This window comes from Protopterus annectens, chromosome 1.part1 (genome assembly GCF_019279795.1).
Source record: "Protopterus annectens isolate FY-2018-M chromosome 1.part1, PAN1.0, whole genome shotgun sequence".
Lineage (NCBI taxonomy): Eukaryota > Metazoa > Chordata > Ceratodontiformes > Protopteridae > Protopterus > Protopterus annectens.
The window spans coordinates 836,116,120-836,141,904 of NC_056726.1; the positions used below are offsets into that span (position 1 = coordinate 836,116,120).

At 40.7% G+C, this 25,785-nt stretch overlaps 1 protein-coding gene and 2 non-coding genes across 6 annotated transcripts in view; all 3 read right to left on the reverse strand.

Moving 5' to 3' along the window:
* RPL17 (ribosomal protein L17) overlaps window positions 1-20,150 on the reverse strand; it is a 36,538-nt gene extending 16,388 nt beyond the window's left edge. The window contains exons 1-3 of one of the 4 annotated variants that reach the window (XM_044078590.1): window positions 20,088-20,150; window positions 15,469-15,522; window positions 2,002-2,042 (exon numbers count right to left, since the gene is read on the reverse strand). In XM_044078590.1, the coding sequence (XP_043934525.1) occupies window positions 2,002-2,042; window positions 15,469-15,508 (81 nt within the window). In that variant the 5' untranslated portion in view covers window positions 15,509-15,522; window positions 20,088-20,150. Of the gene's footprint in view, window positions 1-2,001; window positions 2,043-15,468; window positions 15,529-17,290; window positions 17,316-20,087 lie in introns of those variants that run through there. The other 3 variants (XM_044078597.1, XM_044078605.1, XM_044078613.1) reach the window with 3 other exon arrangements.
* LOC122817419 lies at window positions 16,426-16,491 on the reverse strand. Its single transcript, XR_006367246.1, has one exon. It is a non-coding gene; the product is annotated as a small nucleolar RNA SNORD58 (small nucleolar RNA).
* On the reverse strand, window positions 17,539-17,604 carry LOC122817441. Its single transcript, XR_006367263.1, has one exon. It is a non-coding gene; the product is annotated as a small nucleolar RNA SNORD58 (small nucleolar RNA).
* Window positions 20,151-25,785: the final 5,635 nt, after the last annotated feature.

The following is a 25,785-nucleotide window of genomic DNA, read 5'->3' on the forward strand; positions in this document are numbered from 1 at the left end:
AATGTACATTAACAGTGGAGAACAGAAATGTACATTAACAGTGGAGAACAGAAATGTACATTAACAGTGGAGAACAGAAATGTACATTAACAGTGGAGAACAGAAATGTACATTAACAGTGGAGAACAGAAATGTACATTAACAGTGGAGAACAGAAATGTACATTAACAGTGGAGAACAGAAATGTACATTAACAGTGGAGAACAGAAATGTACATTAACAGTGGAGAACAGAAATGTACATTAACAGTGGAGAACAGAAATGTACATTAACAGTGGAGAACAGAAATGTACATTAACAGTGGAGAACAGAAATGTACATTAACAGTGGAGAACAGAAATGTACATTAACAGTGGAAACTGGAACTTCAGAAAAATAAACTAAATTGCTTTATGGCTAGGCCACAGGAGACCATCTGTAATAGGGAGCTTTATGCATCGTCTTTAGGGCAAACTAATTACTTGTTTTAAGTGTGAAGGAATGTAATTTTTACGACTTCCAGCATCTACCAAAGATCTGAGGTCTATGTATTTTTACAGGTAGATGCTAAATACTGCTAGCTTCTTAGCAGTGGGGGGGGGTTAATCTGGGAACTAAAGTCAGATGACAAGAAATTACATCATTCCACAAGCTATCCTAGCAGTAACATTTGAGATATCAGAAGTCTCAAGAGAAACTGAGCATTCCGTCTTGAACCTGGCGAGAACCAGTCACCACACATCTGCCTTACTCTGAAAGTAAATTTCTAGGAAACAGTAGTTCTTAGATTCAGCCAGGAATATAGTGAAGCATAGTTTAGATGCTTTTGAGGCTTTCCTGCAATGTTGTTTAAGATTTCCTGTGGTTTTGAACTCTTGTCACTGTGAATATATACCAACTATTTTCTTGTTCTTATATTTAAGTTTTGAGAGTAGTTGCATATTTGGTGACACTGTGGGAGCCATTCTTAACAGCCTTGCTCTTGGTCAAACTACCATTTGTATTAATATCACACAGTAAGATTGGACACCCTTTAAGGGCTCTAAAGTAGCAGATAGAGAGTTGGGTGACAGCAGTGAATACCTTATAGCCTGGACAAAAAGGGGCATAGCTAGTAAGCCGGTGCCAACTTTCCCCCAGGTATGTGTGTGTGTAATTCAAACCTCAGATTGCGTCTCAGCTACTTGGGCAGGGACAAACAATGGCTGGACAAAGAGGGTGCTGGAGGTCTTGGCTAGGCCACTCAGGCTTGATCTCAAGTATATAGCTGTGCCAGTGGGGAGTCTTATTGGGGATCTGGGGAAAGAAGAAACCAGCCCCAGACTGGCTGTGATCCGTGTGTGCTCTTCAGGGTTGTGATCCGTGTGCGCTCTTCAGGGTTGCACTGCTGCATCTGGAAATACTGTATGCACTTGCTATCCTCCCAGTGTACATCCCCCCCACTGGTGCCAGGGGTGAGGACTGAGGCTCCTTGATTTACTAGTCCAGTGGTGGGTAGTCACACTTTTGGTGAGCAGTGGTGTGGATATTGAACTCCTATAGCCTGTAAACAGTGGTCAGTGAAGGTGTTTCAGCCACACAGTGAACAGAGTTTCATATCACAATAGTTGTACTTAACGTTTTGTTAGCTTAGTCAGGGAGAGCAGGCAAGGATGTCAGCAGGAGTATGGCAAGCTGACAAGGTGCCAGTTGGCTGAGATGTGTCAAGACAAAGGACTGGTTGCATGCCAATAAGAAAGGATAGTCAACCACAGCTGCATCATAGACCAGCAACTAGGAAGACAGATTGGCCTTGGTGATCTATTAACTCTCAGAAAATGGACAGTTCAACTTTGCTTCAGAGGATTTACTATCCATCTGGAGTTGAGAAACGTGGGGCATGTGCACCAAAAACTCTACCACCACATGCACAACTCATGACTAGATGTACAGCTGTATATCAAGGAGTACTTATGAAGCTTCAGCCAAGCAAAATGAATAGTCAATACACGAGTGAAGAAGCCAAGCAAATGTACAGCTTACCTTGAAATGAACACGAAGGTTGGAACCCCTTGCTTTGCAAGCTATCAAAGGGAAAAAAAAAAAAAAAAAAAAAAAAAAACACTTTAATTGCATATATAAAACTATGAAGGAGACCACAGCAGAGTCCTGACAAAAAAAACACACTTCAATGTCCATATTGAGGCATGAACTTTGCCAATTTCACAGAAAACCTACCCTATTAAAGGCAGCCAGACGAAAAGGGACCAAAAAAATTCATACATTTACTTGAAAATACATTTAACTGCATTGAAACACTGAATATTTTCAAATCCTTCGCCATGTTTAGGAGTTGGCATAATGGTCCAGATGTTTACTTCAGAAGCACTAGGTACAGGGGTTTGACTCTCACCTTTGAGGGAAGTTAACCAGGCTTAAAATAAGCCCACAAGGTCAGCTAGCCTAGTACTTCCTTATTGCTTTTACTGGGGGGGGGGGGGGAAGGGGTCACCTAGACTCTCCCATAGACTGCTGTGACTGAAAAGTCTTGCTTTCGTGTATTTCCTACTGCTACACTGCCTATTTTACATAGTGGTTTATTTTCTTTACACTGTTTGACTTGTATCCTTTTAGGTTGATGGGTGTTTAATAGGCCAATGACCACAAGGTCTTTTTAAGCCTAGCCACACATTCCAAATCTGACAAGTTCTTCTACACTTGGAGTGTAAGCAGGGGCCTGGGTGAACCACTTACAGGCTCTGTCTGTACCCATTTAGAGACATAGCTGCCAAACCAGGGATGAATTTCCTATTAGTCATCCAGCTGTCCAAGTTGACTTGAATTGGGTTATGGAGAAACTATGCTTCACATGAATGGTGAGCCTGTTCCACAGAAGGTCTAGTCTCTGGGATACATGCCTCTCTACAGCAGGTCTTGTACCACAGGCAAGGTTTAGGTCTTTAGAATGAGTAATTCTGGTGCTGTTTGTTTTGTAGATATGCAGGAAATCCATCAGGGTGTTGTCTGATAATGCCTTGTATGCCAGGCATAGAAATCCATTCAAGATATAGGAAGGCAGAATACAGTGATAGGGCCTTAACTCATTCCCACCAATGCAGCTCTAACTTCCAATGAGCAAGCCTAAACTTTTTAATTGAAATGTGAGGACATAATTTCCTCACAACAATGTTCACACCTCTAGAACCATAAAGGTCACTAAAAAAAAGTATACATTTCAAACTCTTCAACTCAAACTATTTTATAGTGGTACTATTTTTAAGTTCCAGATCTTAAACTGGATTTCATAAGTCACACTAATACTACAAAATATTAAAAGCTGAACAGCTTACAATATCTCACCAACCACTAGTTACACACACTGCCATCAGCATTTTGTTCACCAGGTTGAGCACTTTCATACTAGGCTAAGCAGTTGTGTTACTTGGTTGTTGTAGATATTTAAAAATGACATTTATGACAATGAATATTACAATAATTACTGTCTTTACCTGAATTAGACAGAGGTCAGAGCTGTTTACTGTTGTGCAAGCTTTAAGATGAAATTTTTAAGCGTTCTGTATGTAGCATGGTTCTGGAATTACTTGTGCAGATATGAACAGGCAATATTTGACAAGAGGTGTTAGAAGAAAGTAAATGCAGAAGCACCTGGAGGCATCACTCAACCTACGCAGACCACCTTAACTCATTACAGCCATGTTATTTATGCCCTGTATTCTTTCAGTGAGGAACCTCTGGACATTCCAACTGTGTATGTACAAACCAAAGGGGGCACTGTACTCAACAGGTCTGAAGACTACCTAATAGAATGGAACAATGACCTCCTTGGTCAGAGATGCCACACAGTGCAATGAAATGAAGTACTTGCCCCCTTCCTGATTTCTTATTTTATGTTTGTCACACTTAAAATATTTCAGAACAAATGTAATTAGATAACCCAAGTAAACACAAAACGCAGTTTAAGTGATATTTTAAGATTTTGTCCGATATTTAAAATTTGTTTGATGATCTGAAACATTCAAGTGTGAAACGTGCAAAAAATAAATCAGGAAGGGGGCAAATACTTTTTCATTGCACTGTACGTTAGTTTACAATAGTATGTTATGCAACTTGTAGACACATGGTCAAAGACTAGATAACTACCCGTGTCCCCAAGTCACCGACTACTAGGTCAACACTTAAAAATGGCGTTGTGAATACAAGTTACCAGCAATAATTTAATTGCTTATTTAAACTAGGAAAGGGATTAGACATCTCTCACAAAATAGCACAGAAATTACAACAGGTCAATTAAAGTTAATTACCTGTGAACAGAGGACACAGCTAAGAACTTAACAATTTAAAGGTGTAAAACATTTCAAGGCTTTACTGGAAAAGCTCACTAAGATTTTGTCAACGATTGCTGTGAGGGAAGGCTAGCTTTTTGTTTTTGTATTGCTTGTTTTCTCCTATTTTTGTATAATGTGGTTTATTTTCTTTATACTGTTTTACTGGTTAAACTGCATATTTAAACAGACCACAGCTGTATAACAAGTCCCCCCACCCTGGTACTGTTGTGTTTTTAAATTCAACGTTCTAGTTGCCTGCCCCTTGTTAGTTTGATGAAATTTTCCTCCCTCTGAAAATTTAGTGAAAATCACTCCCCTTCAGCTATTTAAATTTACTGGCCATCCCACACAACAAGAACAAAGTTACCAAGCCCTTTTAATCTTACACTAAAATTACTCTCCTCTGCTTTTAGGATTGCTAAAGCTTAAAATTACCCCGTCTTTCATATCTGCTTAGTGCACACTGTGAATCCTAGGACATTAATCGATCATTTTTAAAATTTGCAACATCTAGTCCAAAACTGCCAATCATTGGCCAGCCCACATTCTTCCACTCAATCTTTGGATACTGCTGCATTTTTGCTCCTGGTGACAAAGGGTGCACAGGGGCATTATTTCCTGGAGACTGATAACCAAAGCCTGACAACTGATTCATAGTGTCTTGCTTAGAATTTGTGCTTACATTCTGCTCCTGGAGAGAGAGGGGAGAGGAGTAAAGTGCATCAATTCCCAGACTGCTTTGTCTGGTAGCTACTCAAGGCATCTACCAAGAAAAGACTAGAGCAAGCCTACAGACCCTATCATCATATGGACAAAGACTGCTGAACAACAAAGAACCCATAGCCCGCTTCTCATTTTGATTTTGGAATTGGCGGTACTGTTGCAGAAAGAAGCAAAGGAACATTTTTTACCAACAGTGTGAAGCTGTGGCGACACCAGCACTAGTAAGTAGCAAATCAGACGCATCCCCTTTTATCATCACTCTTGATTAAGCCAATTTCTTCAGGAAGTACTGCTTGATTACCTGCTGTCTAAACCAACTCCAGAATTTCCTTAAAATGTTTAAACCATAAATCAGTCAACGTATTACTTTCCCAGTGTTTGGCGAAGCACTGAATTAACAGACATCCTGAGCTGACATTTTTCCTGTAAAAGCACCCTTAATTTCACCAATACCTAGATAAACACAGGCCAACTATTCTGCAGTGAAGAGCACTGCCCTTGAAGTTGCATACAAGGCAGACGCTTGACATTAGTTTACACTACTACTGCAACCATCTACTCAATAAAAAAGGCCTGACATTTACATGTCCTTTACCACTACCTCCGTTACCAGCTTGTTGGACATGGGCATCTTGAGCCAATCTATACACTGACTCAGGTTTACAGACAACCAGCCAATTCTCAAACTGATATGGTATGAGAGAGATGTACTTGCACAAGGTCATGAAGCAAGGCTCTCCTAAAATAACTCCTATAATGGCAATCAGGAGGTTAGTACTACACCAGTCACATACAATTTCAAAGCAGAAAAAGACCCACATATGCTGAGGCACTTTTCATGTAACCTTCCTAAACACCCAAGCAGCTCCAAGACAGTACACAACACCCCTCAACAACCCCAAAGGCACTCTAAAAAATACCCACATTAACATGGCCATCTCATGGACCCTCTACTTCTAAACCCAAAGGGCAAGCCACCACACAATCCCACATTTTGGTCATTGGGGAGACTGGTCCCTCTCACCAAGCAGAAAGTGACTGTCCCGTTCATTAGGGACCAGGATCCACCACATTACACACCCACTTAAGTCACCGGACCCCCCCCCCCCAAGTACCAGTATAACTCAGTCCATGTGGGTGTAAATGACATGAGGGACACAACTCCCTAGACTATATTGAGAGACTAGCTTTGAGCAGCATTTACCTTCTCAAGAATGAGGCCACGTTACAGAAGTTACTAGCAGCTTCTGTTTTGGGGGGGGGGGGTGCAAATTTGTCAGCATGGAAGATGGTCTACAGCTCTTCCCCTTTTGAAAATGAAAGCATCCCCCCCCCCCCACCAGTGCCTTTTAGGCAACACCAAAACGTAAAGTAGTTCTAACACAGCAAACGAAAACCAAGAAAATTTAAAAAGGTGTTACTGCTGAATAATAGGACTCCAAACAAAAATCCACACCCTACAAACTCTCATCACACTAGAGAATGCAGACGTCTATGTGGTCACCAAGACATGGTTTAAAGCAGCAGAGAGCACACTGACGGTGCAAGTCTATAATGCCCTCCACATATTTAGACCAGCTACTATATAGACAGGGCATCTCTACTTGCATCATGAATAAAAATACTTCTAGGTTGTTCAAACAGAATGATGCACTTGTGCTTCTCCAATTTCAAATCACCATAGTCAAAATCCCATACCACTTCTTTGCAAGCTACAGCCCCCAACCCCCATGACCCAAGAAACTCGTAACGCGCATTTAAACCCATTGGAAATGCTCACCATCCAGCCCAATACCATTCACGAGAGTGATTATGCCACTATTCACAGAGAATCATAAGACAGAAACACGGACTGTACAGGCACAGATAGATTCGGTTTTGTAAAATTCCCTGGACCAGACTGCCAATACACCGACCAGGCACAGAGATTCGGTTTTGTAAAATTCCCTGGACCAGACTGCCAATACACCGACCAGCCATGCAAACCTACACTATGACTAATACAGGAGACTGCTGCACACCCCACTAGTGTACTCTCTATTCTGGTAAGGTCACACCACAGAATGGTCTCCTTTGAAGTAAAAAAAATCCCATAACCCCAGCTAACCCTGGAATGTTCATCCTACCATTAAACGATAACCTGGCAAAAATTTCAAGCCCCCATAAACCTTGAAAACACTGCTGCCTACACTGTTCACAAAACCAGTATACAAAAGCATGTCACTAGCTGCATAGAGGCAGCTGAGAAGAGACTAATCTAGCCTTTGACCATCACATGTCTACAGTAGTGAGAACCATTCTATGCTGTGCAACTTATAGAACAAAGTATGGCATATAAACCCAAGGTGGTCCCTGATCCACTGCATTCAGAGTACAATGTCCCTTGTGTTATGTACCCAACAATTATAAAGTTCACAGAAATAAAGCACTAAAAGAATACAGAGCACAAGTAATGTCCTACTTCAGATTGCGTTAGCCTTATACCTGTATTCTGTCTCCTACAGGCTTTTGACTGCCCAGTCTCCGAAAACAGGCTCTCTATCCATGTGAAGCAGAGTTCCTCAGTAACTAGTGTGCAATTTGACAACTGGATGGGGAACATCCCAGGTTTGGCATTAGTGTCTCAAATGGACAGTGTCAACCTGTAAATGGTTGATCTCCCAAGCTCCTGCTTGCCTAGGTTACCAGAACTTGTCATTCAGGATGCATGGCTAGGCTTAAAGACCCTTGTGGTCATTAGCCTAGTACACCCTATGAACAAGTATGTGCAGGTTTTGCGCAGAGTCATCTACCAATGCATACCCATGCATTTCCATACCAAAATAAAGCTAGAAAAGGTACTTCACCTGTAAAGTAAATGGAAAGAATGAGTTTTCAGGTACACCACCAAATAGCTGTCCAGGCTATTGTTCAACAGCTTAAAAAAGACAGGCCATCTCCCTTAGACCTAAAGCTCTGCAACTCTCGAGCAGACAGGGCTCAATACCTGCAAATTGAGACATGCACAACACCAGTCCCACAAATTGTCATCCATGTCTCCACCACCACACCTCACTGATGACTGAAGTTCTCTCACGTGGCAGTTACAAACAAGCAGTTTCACACAATTAATGTGCACTGCACGTTTCACATGTTTTTGCAAAGTACTGCGCTTAATAACTAACCAGTTCTGGCTCCACTGTAAGACAGCACAGCCCCATCACTGGTTATAAGCGTAAAAAGGCAGCAAAGTTCACATCACCCCACTCTACGCTTAAATGCTTCTTTACAAAAAGCAGTCCCATCAGTTCAGAAATACTCCAGGCAGATTAACAGCCACAAAGTCAGTTTGGAGAGGCTGGCCAAACAGTATAATTTTTCACCCCACTCAAAGTGAGGATCTTAAGAGGCTTAACACTTAGAATTCTTTAAAATGAAGAGATAACTAGGTTCCAAGTACCAAATTTAACTCCTGTGAAGAAAACATAGGAAGCACCACACCAATGTAATTTGTGGGGAGTGGGACCTTAAGAGAGTAATAGACAACTCCTAGAAGTGACTACCAAAGTGACCTCAGCTCAGTCATCTTGGCAGCACTAACAAAACAAGTGAATGCCTTATCTGACAAGCCCACAAGAGGGGGGATCGTAGGAAATGCATACATGAAGCAGCTTGATGGAAAAATACATACATTGGGCAACCTGATTAGTACAACCACAGTACCTGTGCACCGAATTTGCAAAAGACAGGGGAGGGACAAGATTGAAATGTCATCTCTTTTGTTTACTACCACAACCCAAGTTATCCAGTCATCAGTTTTCCTGTAAGGTTCACTGCTACCAATTCCCTTGGTTTTCATAACTGCATACCCCAGTTGTAATTTGCATTTCTTAAAGCCTTCAAGTAGTAAGTCACACAACACTCACAAACACGAGACTTTTCTGAGCCTACATGCCTTGCAAGAGTTAACCAAGATCACAACCCCACTCATGATAGCACATCCAGTGAAAAGTGTCAGGCCACTCACCTATACAGTTTAAGTGTTATAACCAAGTCTACTCATCCAATACTTCTTCTAAAAAGGAAGGCTACGTATTTGGTAGAAAAAGTTAACACCAAATTTGAACCAGAGTAGGAGAGTTTGCACAAAACTGAGAATTCTACAAACATTAGAAATGGTTACAATGAAGACAGTGACATACAATTAATCTGCAGTAGGTATCCAGAGAGCTTAAAGGACTTTACAGAGGTGAAAAATAGGTGGAAGAGGGTGAAGAGCAACTGAGACATTAGAATGTCTATGTAAAAGCAATTAAAAATATTAACAAATAGCAAGACTTAATCAGTTTGATGATTGAAACCAGTGACAAATAGGTGACAATGTTTGAGGCAACAGGTTGAAAGAAAAAAAAAAAAACAGGAATTTGAGAACTGCAAAATAAAGCAGACCAAAGAAAAATCAAAATGCAATTCCAGTGTAGTAAAACAGACAAGCTGTAGAAGCTAACAGCAACATGAATGAAACTGCAGCATTTTAGACCAATACAGTTAAATACGGTAAAACAAAGGAAATACAGGGAAACCCTCTAGTGCTCAATTCCAATAAAGGTGTGTGATGAAGAAACAGGCAATTGGTACTTGTTCTAGTTGTACGAGTCCCTGGATCAAAGAACCAGTAATGGCAGATGTACCAGAAGGAAGACCCTCTGATCCATTTTATGAAGACCCATCTGGTTGAATGTTTAATTCTTGCACAAAGAACGGTAAAATATTGCAAAGAACAGACCTGATCAGTATGTTTAAATGGCAGACAAAGTTTTGACATTAACAATGCCCCTAGAATTCAAAAGGTATGCACTAGATTGAGCTTTGGATGAGATAGAAGTATTTGACAGAGAAAGCTGGGAATTTGTGAACACATCTTTTCTAAACAGACAGGCTTTCACAAACACTGACAACATTAAAAGCCAATAGGAAATAAAGTTAGTGTGGTGGCAGTGCTAGAGTGTGTAGTTTCACATGAGTTGTCCATTTTCATCATTAAAGCCATTAGCCAAGAATACAAAGGTGCAGCGGTAGCGTTATTGCCTACCAGCAAGAGGATCTCCAGTTAGATTCTAGGCTGGGGTGCCTTCTGTGCAGTCTGCATGCCCTCCCTGTGTCTGTGCGAGTTTCCTCCCACATTGAAAGGCATGTGCCCGGAACACACCCCCCCCCCCCCAAGCTGCTGCTGAAAATTGGCTTAGTTCCAAATGAAGACTTTCCTGGTTAACAAACATAAAATAAAATACAATATAGGTGAAAACAAAAAGGGGGGGTCCTTTGTGGACATTACATTTATGCTCCAGAACACAAGAGAGTAAAGAAACTAAGACCAGGAAACAAGCCTATAAAAATGTATAAAAAACATCTTAAAGCCAATGATGCTTTTGATCTAGATGTCTTTATGCAGGTGAGGCTTACACTGATAAAGCAAAAAAATAAATAAAACTTTAGGATAACTGTGTGCGATGTGAAAAACACAGATGAGGGAACATGATAGTTTGGCACTCCCATATTAGGAGGCATACAAGGCCACACAACATATTTGTTAGAACAGTGCCTATACACCCAAACAGAAGCCATGATAATGCCAGACAAGGTACAGAAGGATCATACTTGTGCATTCAGGCAGGTTCATAGGTAGGTACTAGGCTACCTGCCCAAAGGCCAATAAGCCTAGCCGGAATGTGTTGGCTTTCACCACCCCCTTAGATTAGCTCCCTGTGTCTCTGCCCAGCAGAGCCATTGAAGTGACCCCTGGGGTAAACTGCTTCCCATCCACTCGTCAAGGTTTCTCTTGAAGAGGGTTAGCGAGGAGCTCTAATGTAGATTGCAATCTTGTTCCAGAGCATGGGAAGTCTCTGGGACAGGATTCCATCCCTCCAGCACATCCTACTTGTTGTGGTGAGGTTTAGATCCCTGGAACGTGCGGCTCAAGGGGATATGGTTTTCTTTAGGTGGAGCATGTCCATCAATTCTGGATTGGACATGGCCTTGTATGTCAGGCAGAGATCACCTCTGAGTAGGCAGTATGCAACCGAGTACAGCTGGAATTTCTTCATTCGAGATGCATAGGGCATCTGCATGAGACCAGTGATCCTCTTGGTGAGGTACCTCTGTGGTCTTTCCAGTTGTAGCAGGTGTCTTGTAAGGTACATCCCAAATGGGGCATTGTACTCTATGATGGGTCTGAGTGATGTGTACAGGGGCCCAATGACCTCTTTCAATCTGGATGCAAACCCTTTTTTATTAGGTGGGCCACATGGGATTTTCAAACCACTTTGATCCCTTATTATGTCTTCTGTATTTAGGGGGCTACCACCTATGTGGTAGTTTGTGGGTACTTTTTTTCCAAAGGGGATGACTACACACCTTTTGGCATTTAGCTTGAGGCCATGGTTTTGACACCAGGTATCTCAGTGAGACCCTTTTGGAGGATTGTTATCCACACTACCCCCGTGACTAACTTGCAATACTAACCATTAATTCTAAATTTTCACCACCCTTGTAAATAACTGATAAAGCACTTCAACTTACAAGAGCCCCCCCAAGCACTATACTGGCAAATGCTGATTACATTAACTGCCCCCATTTACACACATTTAACTAGTAGTAATAAAATGTGTCTTTCGGCTTTTCCCGGTTAGGGGTTGCCACAGCGAAACTCCGGTCCGCTAATGATTGGTAGTTGATTTTTACGTGCCGAGTTACCAGCCCTGACGCACAACCTTCAACGAAGGTATGCCCATTTACGCATGTCTCCACGCAGAAGATGCTCTAGCTGAGAATAGAACCGGACAGCGTCTTACTGTGAGGCGACAACGCTACCACAGTACCACCACCGCGGTAACTAGTGGTAATAAATACAAAAAATAAGCAAAGTCTCAGTGTTTCCCAGTTAGGGGTCAGCACAGTGGGATCAGTGGTCTGCAGATTGGCAGTGGTGTTTTTATGGTGTTGAGTTGTCAGTCCAGGGGGGACACACATGCAGCTACCTGCATGTCTAAAGATTCACTCTACCGTAGGGAGGACATGCAGACTCTGCATAAAAGGAGCACCAGTAGAAGAATTGAACCAGAATCACAACAGAGGTGTCAAGACATCTTTTCACAATTACTAGCAGACATACTTCAGATTTTTGCAGTACATAAACCAGCAATGTCAGATTTCTCACCATGGGATGCACCCAAGTAATCTAGCAAATCCCTCGAGTCTACAATACAAGACTTCAACCTTTATCAAAGTTTTATCCACTGCAGATCTGTCTTACCACTAGAAACAAGTCTATAAGCTGGTATTTAATAGTTTTGTGGTATTTAATAGTTTTGTCAAAAAATATAAAACTTAGTGCCCCTGCTGAAGTCCAACTGATACGAAAAACAAAGTGTCAAGTGAATTTGATTTCATACAATGTAAACCTCAAATTTTGTAATCAAAGTGCTCTTTTTTCCCACGTAGTTAAACATTTAAAATGAAATTCACTAAATTTCAACCATCAGCTCGCATACTTGAACATGTTTTAAACTAGAAACCAAGGAAGGGTTTACTCTATTTCAACATTTTTCTAATCTTATAAAGTATAGTACAGTTGTGTAAAATCTTACCGTAACAGTAGACTCTCCTCGCCTTCATTGCTACAGCATTCCCAACCATATGGATTCCCTGCTGCGGAAGCCTGACGTCAGACCACTCTTCCAAAAACATCTGAATTTAAAAAGCTATGCCAAACATCAGCATATGCTCCAATGTATAAAGTAGAGCATAAAGGTGATGTTCACTATTACCAAAACAGAACTGATTGCCCCAGGAGGAACATCAGTCCAAGGAACCCAAGAGGTAGTGTGTACATCCAAGGAAGGCAAACATGAACTGAATGAGCAAAACCAGTCCTAGTTCAAGAGATACAACCCAACTTTTATAGTGCTTGGTAAAAGGTATACACAGAAAACCAGGTAGCTGCTTCAATAGAATTAGTATCCAAGTCTTTGAAAAAAAGCCACCAGAAGAAGCCACAGCTCTATTAGAATGAGCCTTAAATTTGAAAGATTCTCGCCATGAAGTATAACAAAAGGAAGTGGGCCTTAGAAATCCAAAAATAGTTTGCTTGGATGCAGCAAGATCTAAAGATCTAGGACGAAAATAAACTGATCAGATTTTCTAAGCCTTGGTAAAATTCAAATAAACTAAGTTGCCTATGCAGGTCCAAAGTATGTAGCACCCTCACTGTCAGTTTGTGGAGAGAAATAGGTAGATTAACCCACCTTTGGCCGTCATGAAAATCAAAAATGGAGGACAAGCCATAAGGGCCCTGTAACAACCATCTGAAGCTAACAAAACAGTCTTCCAGGAGCAATGCTGCAAGGAAGCTGAAGCAGCAGGCTCAAAAGGAGCATGGGGCAACTTCTCCAAAACAAAATTAAGATCCCAGGGAGGAGGAGCAGGCTTCCTGGAAGGTCGGATACGAAGGACACCTTTAAGAAATTGTTTTACCACCAATCTAGCAGCTAAAGTACAAGGCATACAAGCAGCGATAGCAGATAGGTGGGTCTTAATAGAAGACTAGGCCAAACTATCATTGAGCAACTCACAAATAAGGGAAGCCAAAGGAGCATCAACAGTAAGTGGGTCCAGATTACGAGACACCAAAAGAAAACATTCTTCCATTTGGATAATTAGGACTTCCTAGTCGTAGGTTTCCTGGCCTCAACACGTTCTCAGGAAAAAAAAAAAAAAAAAAAAAGTGTCTGAGGAATCAAAATCCTATCACCCACACACTGTCAGCTGAGTGGACAGGTGGGGGATGGATAAGAAATCCCTTGTCTAGTGCGATTAGATCCACCCTGTGAGGTAACTTGTAATGACTGCCATTGGAGAGAATCAGTGCTGTTGCGCCCAAAAGGGAGTAGTCAACAAGATTTTTGGGAGCATCCTGTTGACTTGAACAGAACTTTCAGAAAATGAGGAAGGGGAATGCATAAAGAAACACCCTCTTCCGAGTGAATGACAGGGCGTCCACCTTCCATACCAGACGACCTGCGACTCTGGCAGAAAACAGAGGAAGTTGCCTGCTCAGACACGACAAAGCTCCATTTGAATACCCCCACTGGTGGATGTCCAGAAACATCCATATGAAGCATCCACGTTCAGACTAGCAGAACTTGTGTTTAGGTAGGCTTGAATGTGGCCTTTATGCCCCTATAGTATGCAGAGTGCATATGGTGATGTTCGGCATACCTTTTAAACCCAACAGTCTTTGGAAGACTGGACAGGTATCAGGCTTCAGAAGCAGGGAACCTCAGTTAGAAATGCAGCCATAAATGTAAGCATATCCTCAGCAGTGCTTTAAATAAATAGCAATTTAAAGTAACCCCTTTTAAAGTACGCACCAAATTTGCTATATACATCAGAATGAAGGCAAGTCCTCTGATTATTAAGCACTAAGAGCTTCCCCTCATTTAAGTTGAATATAGGTGGGAATCCTTGAGAAATGAAAGACACCAACTTGTTCAGTTTGTGCTTAGAATTTCCTAGTCTCCGAATTGTTGCCAGGATTTTGTTTACTGGGAATGTCAGACTCAGACAGAACCCATTTTCAGCAGAGATCTGGGGAGAAATGCTCCAGACAACGTCTTGGGGAATGTGGGATGAAACCCAAGCACCCACAGGACTGCACGTGCAGCACTGCAATGCCAGCAGTCAAGCAGTCTGGTGAGGGAAGAACCCACAAGCCTTAGGGAAAGGGCAAGTGTGCTACCAGTTGTGCCATTAACAATTCAGACCTGCATCTTTGATGCAACTGCTGACTGGCCAGCCTTGCAGAATGCGATTACAAGGTTCACTATTAGGACCTTCCTTCATCTAACATGTGCAGGGCTTAACACTAATGTGCCCTTTAAACCACTCTGGGATAACCTGCAGTATTCCTTTAAAAAACAGTGAAATAACTTACAAATACATGTGCAACAAACCAAGCAATTAAACGCAACTTGTGACTGAGACAAACATGTTCATTGGAACAGCAGCTTTCAAGAGTACCCATAGTCCCTAAAGCCCTCAGACTGCAGCAAAAAGCAATTCTACAACAAATCAAGACAAGCCTTCTATACACAATCACTCACCTGGCCCTTCAGTCTCTCAACCACCAAAATAAAACAATTACTAGATCCTCATAGCAAGAACATGCTTCTTCCAATATGTGATAACACCACGGAAAGACTAGCAACAAAAGGGGAATTTTCAAAAAAAGACGGGAAAAATCTGGTTGGGGAAAGATTACAATCCAAATTTACAGTTGCTCAAAACAGATCACCCATGTTATCTGTTAGCAGCACCACCAGCCCCAGCAAAAACTTCTCAAAACCTATGGAGGACATCGAATTGCAATACAATTTACAAATTTATTTCTAAAAAAACTACTTACATTTAGTGGGGTTTTCTGGATCCAAAGAGTAGCGGACCATTTTTCTGAGTTTAACTAGAAAAATGAGAATCAATTAAAATGTCATTAAAACCAGCAAAAATATCACCTTTATTAAAATAAAAAGACTGCACTTTATATGAAAGGAGTTTAACTGCCAGTAAAGAAATCTAGCTCTTAACCAGTTACTTCAAATTTTCAACTTCCAAACTAAAATACATACTTTTGATGGTTTACATACATTTTTGGCAACAGTAAGAATTCACTTTTCTAGCCATAAGTGAATTAAAAAATGTTTGAGAGTTCACTACCAATTTGGCAAACCATACAAAACATCCTGCATTAACAAACCACCAACACACTGTACTATGACTAAAGAGCACTTTCCGTAACTAAACAGTGATAATTTTTTTGGAAGAGGGTGGAGCACGCTACATTTGTTTTGCTGTGATGCCCCATATACCACAGTGGAAAACACTCCACTTCAAGCAAGAAAGGAACATCTTTCCAGAGTGTTTACAAAGCTATACACTGCTAACAGTAACCTGCAAGCCCCCGGCTTACTTCTCTCAACAATTTGCCTGCTGCAAAACTGAGCAAGGTGACTTGACTAGTAAGTGCACCCAAATCACCAGAGAGGCATTTATACTACAAGAGAATTACCCAAGTTAGCAAATAAATGGCTCCAACGGTAATAAACAGCTCAACAGATTCTGTGCATGAAATCTTATCCAACTGCGGTGTGTCAGTAATTAAGACGTCTATATCCACTAGGTGACAAAACTCTAGAACAAAATGACAGTTAACTTTGCCAGTGTAATTCTAAATGACATGCAGCAGACCTTACACAAAATGCTATCACAAATTAACTAGTTAAAAGAAACTTACACCCCCCCCTCCCAAAAAATTATGTGAATCTGGAAATGGTAAAGCATGGCCTTATTACAAAAGGTTAAAGCAGCTGCTCAGATTAAGAGTTCTTTTCATCATGACTCCAAAGGTGTCCTAAGATGGTCATCATTGCAGCCTCCTTCAACCTTACAAATTACCTCAAATAATTCTGAGTAGCAAAAATCACACTGCTTATTAACCCCAACTCTTAAAAGACAAAGTAAAATGTCAGACAAAAAAATTACGAACTTTGCATTAAACATCTGTACCAGTGAACACAGAAAATGTAACCCATAGTCTGGAACAGCACCCACCTTCAGAAAGCAGTAGTGTGGGGAACAAAGCATGTTAATGTGGCTTGCTTGTACAAGGGGCACTTAATACACTAAGCAGTTGAAAGACCAAAGTACTGCAAGGGGACAGCCACTGTCCCCCATATGTTTAAGATGCCCACAGTCAAAAAAAAACTACATTGCACCTAATGCTAAAAAGCTAGAATTTCAGTGAATAATTCAAGTGCAGATTTATGCAGCCAAAAAATTTAAGCAAGGAGTTACCACCCTCTATGTTTAAGATACGTAGTCAGTGAGAAAACCTTCATTACATTTACAGCTAGACAGGTAGTAAGAACAAGGTCAAATTGCAAAGCCATTATTTGAGAGGAAAAAACAAGCATGTGTACTTTACTAAAACTCAAGCATATTTTAAATATGCACAATGCACAAGCAAATAAGAAAAAAAATCACCTGCCAGTGTCTGCAGCAGTAACCTAGATACCTCTTCTCTTGTAAGAGAATTACAAAAGTTAGACTAGGGGATAACAGAGGTTACTGTCAAACCATATGACATTCAGGCCCCACCACCTGCACAACCACAACTGTAAACGTAATCACCATTAGTTTTCATGTCTATTACATTACCATTTTAAGCTGACCTGTATGCGCGCGCACAATTTAAAGCTTCTCCTGGTTGGGGGTCCCCACCGGTCCGCTATTGATTGGCAGTGGATTTGTACTGTGTCAAGTTGCCAGCCCAGCCTTCACAAAAGGCAGATGAACAGACACACAGCTCCTAATTTGGCTTCTTAAGTTTCATGACCAAAAATTTCATGAATCTAAAAAATGGTAAAACAAGACAGCCAAAAAGAAAACAGATGGTCTTCCCTCAAAGCATTAAAAGATAGCTGCTCAGGTTACAAGATTTTTTCATCATGATTCCAAAGGTGTCCTAAGATGGTCATCACTGCAGCTTCCTTAAAATCTGACCCAAGCTTTAGGCAACAAAGCACACTTAGATAAAATGAAAATGACAAAATCTGCAGCAAGTCATACCACTGGACATCAACAACTATCATGTACTTCTGTAAGAGCACTCCCCTCAAAAGCCAAACTAGAAAGGCAAGTCTAAAAAAAAACTGTTAGTATTATTCAACACTCCAGAACTTTACTGCATTTGTTAACCAGGAAAGTCCACTGGGCCTAGAATTAACCCATTTTCAGTGGAGGCCCAGGGAGAAAAGCTCCACAATCACATAGCAATAAATATAAAATATTAATACACATAAGCAACAAGAATTAATCACAGTAAAATAAACTCAACAGGTGTACATATTAACAGTATAAAATACATCTGCAAGGATCACAGCAGAGGGAAGTTAAAATTAGTATAAGAATAGAGGGCTAAGGAGTAAAGCTAATGCCAGCAAATAGTAGTTTTTGTTCATCTCTTCTGGATGGGGAAAGAACTTAAATCCACGCCACTAAAACCAGACTTGCACAAATGTCAAAAACAACCAGCTTCACTGGAATAGCACATACAGTTCAAAGAAAAGTGATTTGACACACACACACATACTTCACCAACCACAACCCCCAGCTCACACCAAGACCAAAGCTTGAAATTTTCTTCTTAGAATGGCCAATTTCCTCCAGCGAGATGGTGTGACATCTAAAACAGACCAACTTAGGACTACGAGCCCCCTTTAAAACCCCAGCCTAAAGTTTTACAACAGACTCCATAGTCTGAAATCTTAACTTATACTTCCCTCTTAAATGTTGACAAAACATGTCTTCTGTGGAATAACCTTAGAATCCTTCTGAACCCTCACAGGATGAGAAACACGGAAAACTCGTCACTCAGATATGGCTGGTCACAATGAAACATGTCAGTTCAGCTCTTTTGGACAGCAATGGAGGTTTAAGTTTATTTAGTGTACAGGTTGCTGTACCACACCCCCACAAGCGAAGTTCAAGCAAGTGTGTGTCAATAGTGCACCCCTTTTGGGAATAGTAATACAAACGCTAGACCTTTTAAGTGCATCCTCAAACTAGTTTGTAATATACTGTTTATACAGTCCAAGCTGTAATATACATAACACCCTGGTAGCCCTCCATTTTCCCATTTAACTAAGTTAGTACCACTATTACCGTAAAGCCAGAGATAGCATTCTGGGTTATATGGATGCCCAGAAAGGATGACCTTACTAGAAGAGCAATTAACCGCCCTGAGATGTTGATGCCTGACACTCAGGTGACGTACATCCCAACCTCCTAGAAGATCAGCTACTTTTCCCCTTAAAACCACCTGTACGGGTATGTCGACATTTAGAATACGGACTGTCAAACCGATTTGCATTTTGTTTAATAGCATCCATCGACATCATCTTTTCCCCGTCATCTAAATTCAATGCTCATACCACCGGGAGGCTAGCTAGCCCTGCAGCGTTTCTTCCATATCACAAATAGGCACTCACGGCAAATTGGTGTGAGTAATCTACCTACTACACGTCTGTGGAATATGGGAAGAAACCGAAACACCTGAGAACAACCCACAGAGAGAACACATGGAAGGGCATGCGGACGCCGGACAGAAGGCACCTCAGCCGGGAATGGAACTTGGCACCTCTTGCTGCGAGGCAACACTAACTGCTGAGCTTTCCGTTTGGTTTAGTTATAATTTACATTTGAAATATTGCTACAGGACATGTTAGATTTTACTAGAGAACGTATTCTACATCCACAATATACCCAATACAGGTACAATTACAAACTTGCATACATACGAAGAGATCAAAGAGTACCTCACAAGTACAGGAAAATCAGATGCACAGATAAGCTCACACTTGTACACAAAGTAGACAAAAACATAAAGCCACTTTATCGACTATTCTCCAAGCATTGTGTTACACCCAGACAAAATGAAAAAACAAACTTTCGACTAATCCTGGCAATATGGTTTAGGCCATTCCAATAAGTTTTGCGTTTTAATACGTATCTGAATGCAATAAATAACTATTATAATTTTACACTTAATTACTGCTCAAAAACCTACTGTTCTACAAACATTACAGGTGAATTAGAAGTGCTTTATGTAACTCCATCAGTGTTGTCATTTTTTTGAGAAAATAAGACAACTAAGCACACGCTCTTTCCCATTCTGTCTCTCTCACTAAAAATGCTTTAGTTCTTTTGTTTATCGCTCTTACTAATCGAAACGAAGAGAAAAATAAAATAAGCCCCTGTAATCCGTTGCAGTTACTCTTACTATAGCAACGAATCCGATCTGTTTTAGTGTTACATCTATTTACCACTTAAGTTATAGACATCAAACTTTACAGTTATACTTCACGGATTATACAGGTTTTAACATAAAACTATATAATCAGCTATACTTCACGGATTACGCAGATATTTTACAGATTGTGTTACCCATTTGAACTAACACTAACTTACCTCAGCCGCCGTAAAGAAAGAGGAAACGCAACGTACTATGGGAGACGTACCCCGTTCAAAATCGCGTCAACGAATAGAATACTATCGCGATACTTTTCTGAACCGTCTGTGTTTGTACGGAAGTTGATAAAAGGTTGTAACTTGCTTCTAAATACAGTATTAGTGTGTGTTATACTTCTCAAGTTTTTGCCTTATATCCGTTTTTCATAATTGTGTGACCTTCTGGCAATTATTGAAGACTAAAGTTAGAAAGTAATGACAGACATTTAAAAAACCGGTATTTTATCAACTTACTAAGTTTGTAAGAGCAATATTTAAAATTGTCCTGTTTTGGGGCTTTTTTCCCACTTGTTTATAGCTTTGTCCAGATTTCACACGTGTGTGTGTGTGTGTGTGCGCGTGTGTGTATGTACATGATACGTATAGAAAAATATATGTGTGTGTATATACTTACGCACGTACATATACACACACATTATATATATATATATATATATATATATATATATTCTCAGTCTACAAATACTTTCCTTAAACAGAATGCTCTCAACCTCTCAGTGAAATAACAAACCAATTTTTATACATAACTGCTGCCTGTACAATCCAGTAAGTTGCACTTGGACTTTCTAACTCCCACCTCTGTAAAACCTTAGAATGTATAAATGCAATTACTGTTTGTGTGTAAATGTAAATAGAAATGTAACTACTCTGTGTTTAACTGGAACTTAGTATAATGCTTTGTACCGGATGGAGCTTTTCTCCCACCTATCACCAATGAAAATGGGTATTACCCAGTCAGACTTTCCTGGTAAACAAAGACAAATATATATATATGTACACCTACGTAGGTATATACACGTGTGCATGCACGCGCGCACACACACATTACATACACACATATATACACACACATATACAAGTTTCAATGGAGGTAACAGCCTGTTGAGCGATTTCTTAGAGGTAAGTTAAAGTGGTTGAAGAGCAAATGACGGTAAAGTCATCTACATAGGTTCATTGGCAGGTACTAGGCAATCTACCTTAGGGCCTATACAAGCCTAGCTAAAAAGGTACCCTGGCTTTCGCCACCCAAGAAAATTATTTTCCTGTGCCCCTGTCGAACAGAGCTACAGAGATGATCCCTGGGGTGAACTTCCTATTTCCCATCTAATCATCAAGACTTTTCTTGAAGAGTGCTAATGAGGAGCTTTGTTTGATATAGAATGGTAGTTTGTTCCAGAGTATGGGAAGTCTTTGGGACAGGAATCTATCCCTCCAGCATGTTCTGTTTATTGTGGTGACAAGGTTTAGGTCCCTAGAGTATGTAGCTCAGAGGGATTGGGATTTCTTTAAGTGGAGCATGTCCAACAGCTCTGGGTTTGACATAGCTTTGTATGTTAGGCAGAGATCACCTCTGAGTAGGCGATATACAAAGGAGTAAAGCTGGAGTTTTTTGAGACGGTTTGCGTAGGGCATCTGTTTGAGGTCAGTAATCCTCTTTGTGAGGTATTTCTGCAGCCTTTCCAGTTGTTGTAGATGTCTTGTGAGGTACATACCAAAAGGGACGTTGTACTCTATAATGGGTCTATTGAGTGACTAGTAGAGGGGAACAATAACCTCTTTTTTCCTGGATGAGAAACCTTTTTTGATGAGGTGTGCCATGTAGAAGGATTTCCTGACTACTGTGGCGATGTGATTATCAAAGGAGAGACTACTGTCCACCTGTGTCCCAAGGTCTCATCACACTTTCAGTGTTAAGTAAACTACCACCTATGTGGTAGCTCATGGGTACAGAGTTTTTACCAAAGGGGATGACAGTGCACATTTTGGCATTGAACCTGAAGCTATGGCTTTTACACCAGGCATCTGTCTCAGTGAGGCCCTTTTGTAAGATGTCCACATCGTTAAGAGTTTCAATTATGGCTCCTAGCTAGCAGTTATCTGCAAACTTCATTACCCAAAAACCTTCTGTGTTAGCCTGTACTTCAGAAAAGTAGATACCAATCAGGAGAGAACCCAGGACTGAACCCTGTGGTACTCCACTTGTCACTGGTCTGAAGTCGGATTTGGAGTCTGCTACTTTCACAGTATGGGTTCTGTCAGTGAGCCAGTTGGCAACCCATCTTGTGACATAGGAATTTATACCTAAGTTTAGTGAGTTTATCTATAATTCCAGAGTGGGGGATGGTGTCAAAAGCCTTGGCGAGATCTAGATACACTGTGTGAGCCACCTTACCCTTGTCTACGGCTTTGGTCACTGCTTTAAAGAAATCAATCCGGTTTAGGAGACATGATCTGCCTTTTACAAACCCAAACTGGGTGGGATCCAGAGTTTGTAGATTACCAATGTCTTTGTTTATAAGTTTCATGATGATACGTTCCATGGCCTTGCAGACCAGGCTCATTAAGATAATGGGGTGGTAGTTCTCGGGTCCGTGGTGGCTCCCCCTTGTGGAGTGGGATAACTGTCACTGTGTGCCATTCAGTGGGCACAAAGCCTGAAGTGAGGCTGTGATTGAACATGGTGCTTAGGTGGGGTTCCAGTTCATTCTGTAGTTCATGTAGAACGCAGCCTGGGATGTTGTCAGGTCCCATGGATGCTGTGTTCTTGGCTTTGGAGAGTGTGGTTTTTACCTGTGCAGCCATGATTACAGGAACTTTGCATTCTTCTGGTATAGACATGGGACCTTTAGGGAGTGGGGGGTGAAGTTAGCACTGAACCTGCCAGGATGTTGGCAATATCAGTTGGTTCTGTATATTTAGTGCCATTGTGCTGTAACTCAGAGCAGATCTGAATGTTGCCATTGAGATTCTTGACATAGCTATAGAATGCTTGGGTGATGGCAGGATGCTACTCAGGGCTAGGGTCATACCTGCCTGGGCTACAAGATCGGAGAACTCCTCAATGTCTCTTTTCATGTAGTCCAGGGAGGTATGTTTCAGGTCGTTCCGCCAACATGGACAATGACAGAGTAATATTTGTACTTGTTATGGAGTGACCGAGTGCGTGCATTATGTGGCGGATCCTGGCACCCGACAGGCAGCTGACAGTAACATTCTCCTTGTTTAGCCTGGTGAGTGGAACATCAGTGTGCCTGACTATAGAGTTGCCTATGGCTAGAGTGTTGGGTACGTTGTTATGCCTTATGGGCTGTGGTTGAGTGGCACACTGAGTTTGTGGTCGATGTGCCATTTGGGTTGTGTTGGAGGGGGGTGGAGGTTGCATGCTTTTCCTCTAGACAAGTGAGCAAAGTTGAGTGCTGTAGTAATTTGTAGCTTATTTAGTGCTTACAACGAGTTCTGAACAGAAGAAACAGATTTGAGTGCTAAAACTAAAAAACTGGCCAGTTCTAAGGGAAAATTTAAAGAACAGACTTTATGGCTCCAGGACTAGTTTAACCCTAGCCGAGCGGCAATGCATAAAGTGTTTTTTTTTTTTTGTTTTTTTTTTTTATATATAACAAATATATATAGCAAATGAGCAAACTGATTTAAACAAATTAACCAATAAAATGCTAGAGAATGAGCCCCATTACAGCAGTCTTCGATCAGACAAGTTCTAACTGCACACTACTGCCATTAGGGTGCAGGGGAACCTTCTCCAAAAAAAGATGGTCTGGATTAGTGCTCAAGTAATACAAACAAAGCTAGATTCAGCAGGTCTGAATTTAGTCTATGCTACAGCAAACAAGGCGTACCAATGTCATTAAGAAAAAGTTCAAATAGGCAGGCACAATAAGCCTTTAACCAGAAACTCCCAGCTCAGAAGGGCAGAATCTACCCTCTCCTCCCACAAGAGTGCAGATCACACCTTCTTAATGTAAAATAACTGGCATGAAGCCCAAGTGCTTAAACCAGAACTAATACACTCTTAGAATAGCAGACACTAAGCCTTCAATCAGCAACTCCCAACTTAGAAGGATGTAAGCTACCTGTCCTGCCACAACAGTGTAGACCACAAACCTTCTTAATGTAAAACAACTGGTCCAAAGCCCAAGTGCTTCAACCAAAGGCTTAGAATAACAGTTACAATTTAATCAGGCTACTAACAAGCAGTAATAAATGCAGCAGAATAAATGCAATAAAGTAGGAAGAAACACAAATACAGTAAAAGCAGATGAATAAAGTGCATTTTTTCTATAACAATATGAAACGAGCAAACTGATTTAAACAAATTACCCAGTCAACCAGTAAAAAAGCTCAAAACTGAGCCCTGTTCCAGCAGTCTTCAATCAGACAAGTTCTAACTGCACACTCCTGCCACTAGGGTTCAGGGGAACCTTCTCCAAAAAAAAGATGGCCTAGAATAGTGAATCAAGGTGCCTTCACAAGAACATGAATGTAGGTTATTAATAAAAATATTGAAAAATAGAGTGCCAAGCATGAATCCTTGTCAGACTCCTTTGGAAGTGGGAAGGTATGCAGATATGGATCCATGCCATTTTACAACTTGTTGCCTGTTGGCAAGGTAGATTGAGAACCATTGAATAGAAGGAAATGATAGACCTATGGTGGATAGCTGACTGAGGAGTTTACTGTGAGAGACCACGTCAAAGACTTTTGATAGATCTGTAAATACTTCAGATACAAATTTATTAGACTTTTGTTACTGACCATCTCTGTAAGTGACAGTAATGCAGTGGAGGCGCTGTGGTCTGGCCAAAATCCATGTTGGGTATTGCTGATTAGCTTATTTTATAAGAGATACTGTTGATGTATACATCTTTCAAGAATTTTATAAAGGAGAGACAGGATGGCTATGGGACAGAAATGTGCAATGTCAATGGAATTACATCCTGTATGTAAGGAGATAATATGGGACATTTTCCACAGGTTAGGGACACAGTATTCTATTACTGATCTATTAATAAGAATGCTGACTGTGTATGCCACTGCATCTGCAGATAGATTTAGGTATTCCAGGTGAAGGTTGCAGCTGAGGAGGAACAAAGTTTTAGTTTATGTAAAAGCTTTTTTTATAAGTTATAAAAATTGGTTGAAAGGTAAAGTGGGTGAAGTTAGCTAAACAACACTGGAAACACCAATTCAGTATATCACAACACAAAAAGCACCACAATATGACCAATGGATAGTTTATTACAGATTTTCCTCTAGTGCCTCAGCTTCACAAAGCCTTCAAGGAGTAAAATGCAATTATAAAAACTTCCTTTTTATACACCAGCAGCTCCTTCACTAATCATACAATTAAACAATTAATTAATCTATTAAACACTAATACATACATATCTATTCCATTCCTTAAAGAAAAAACATCAAATTATACATTTCCAACAACAGTCTGTATTTAATCATTGAGGTACTAGAGTAGCATATTTTAAAATAAATATTGTTTCTTTGCACAACAATTTTCTATTATTAATCTTAGTAGTACCCCCTTGCACTTGTTCTAAAATAGTCGCTGCAAAACTCAGGACTACCACCATGACATATTTTAAAATGTTGGGCTAAAGGGCTCTCCAATTTCCCTGCCCTAATGTCCCTAAGATGTTCTAATAGTCTTACTTTAAAGACTCTCTTGGTCTGTCCTATATAAAATAGTGGGAGAAGTTGTCTGTATGTACATTAGAGAGGTTTTAGTTAGGTGAGTTTTGTGAAGCAAATGTGCTAGGGTTTAAGGAAGGGGAAGTTAGCTGCATGGAAGGGGTGTCTTAGCTGAGTGTGGTACACACACACACACACA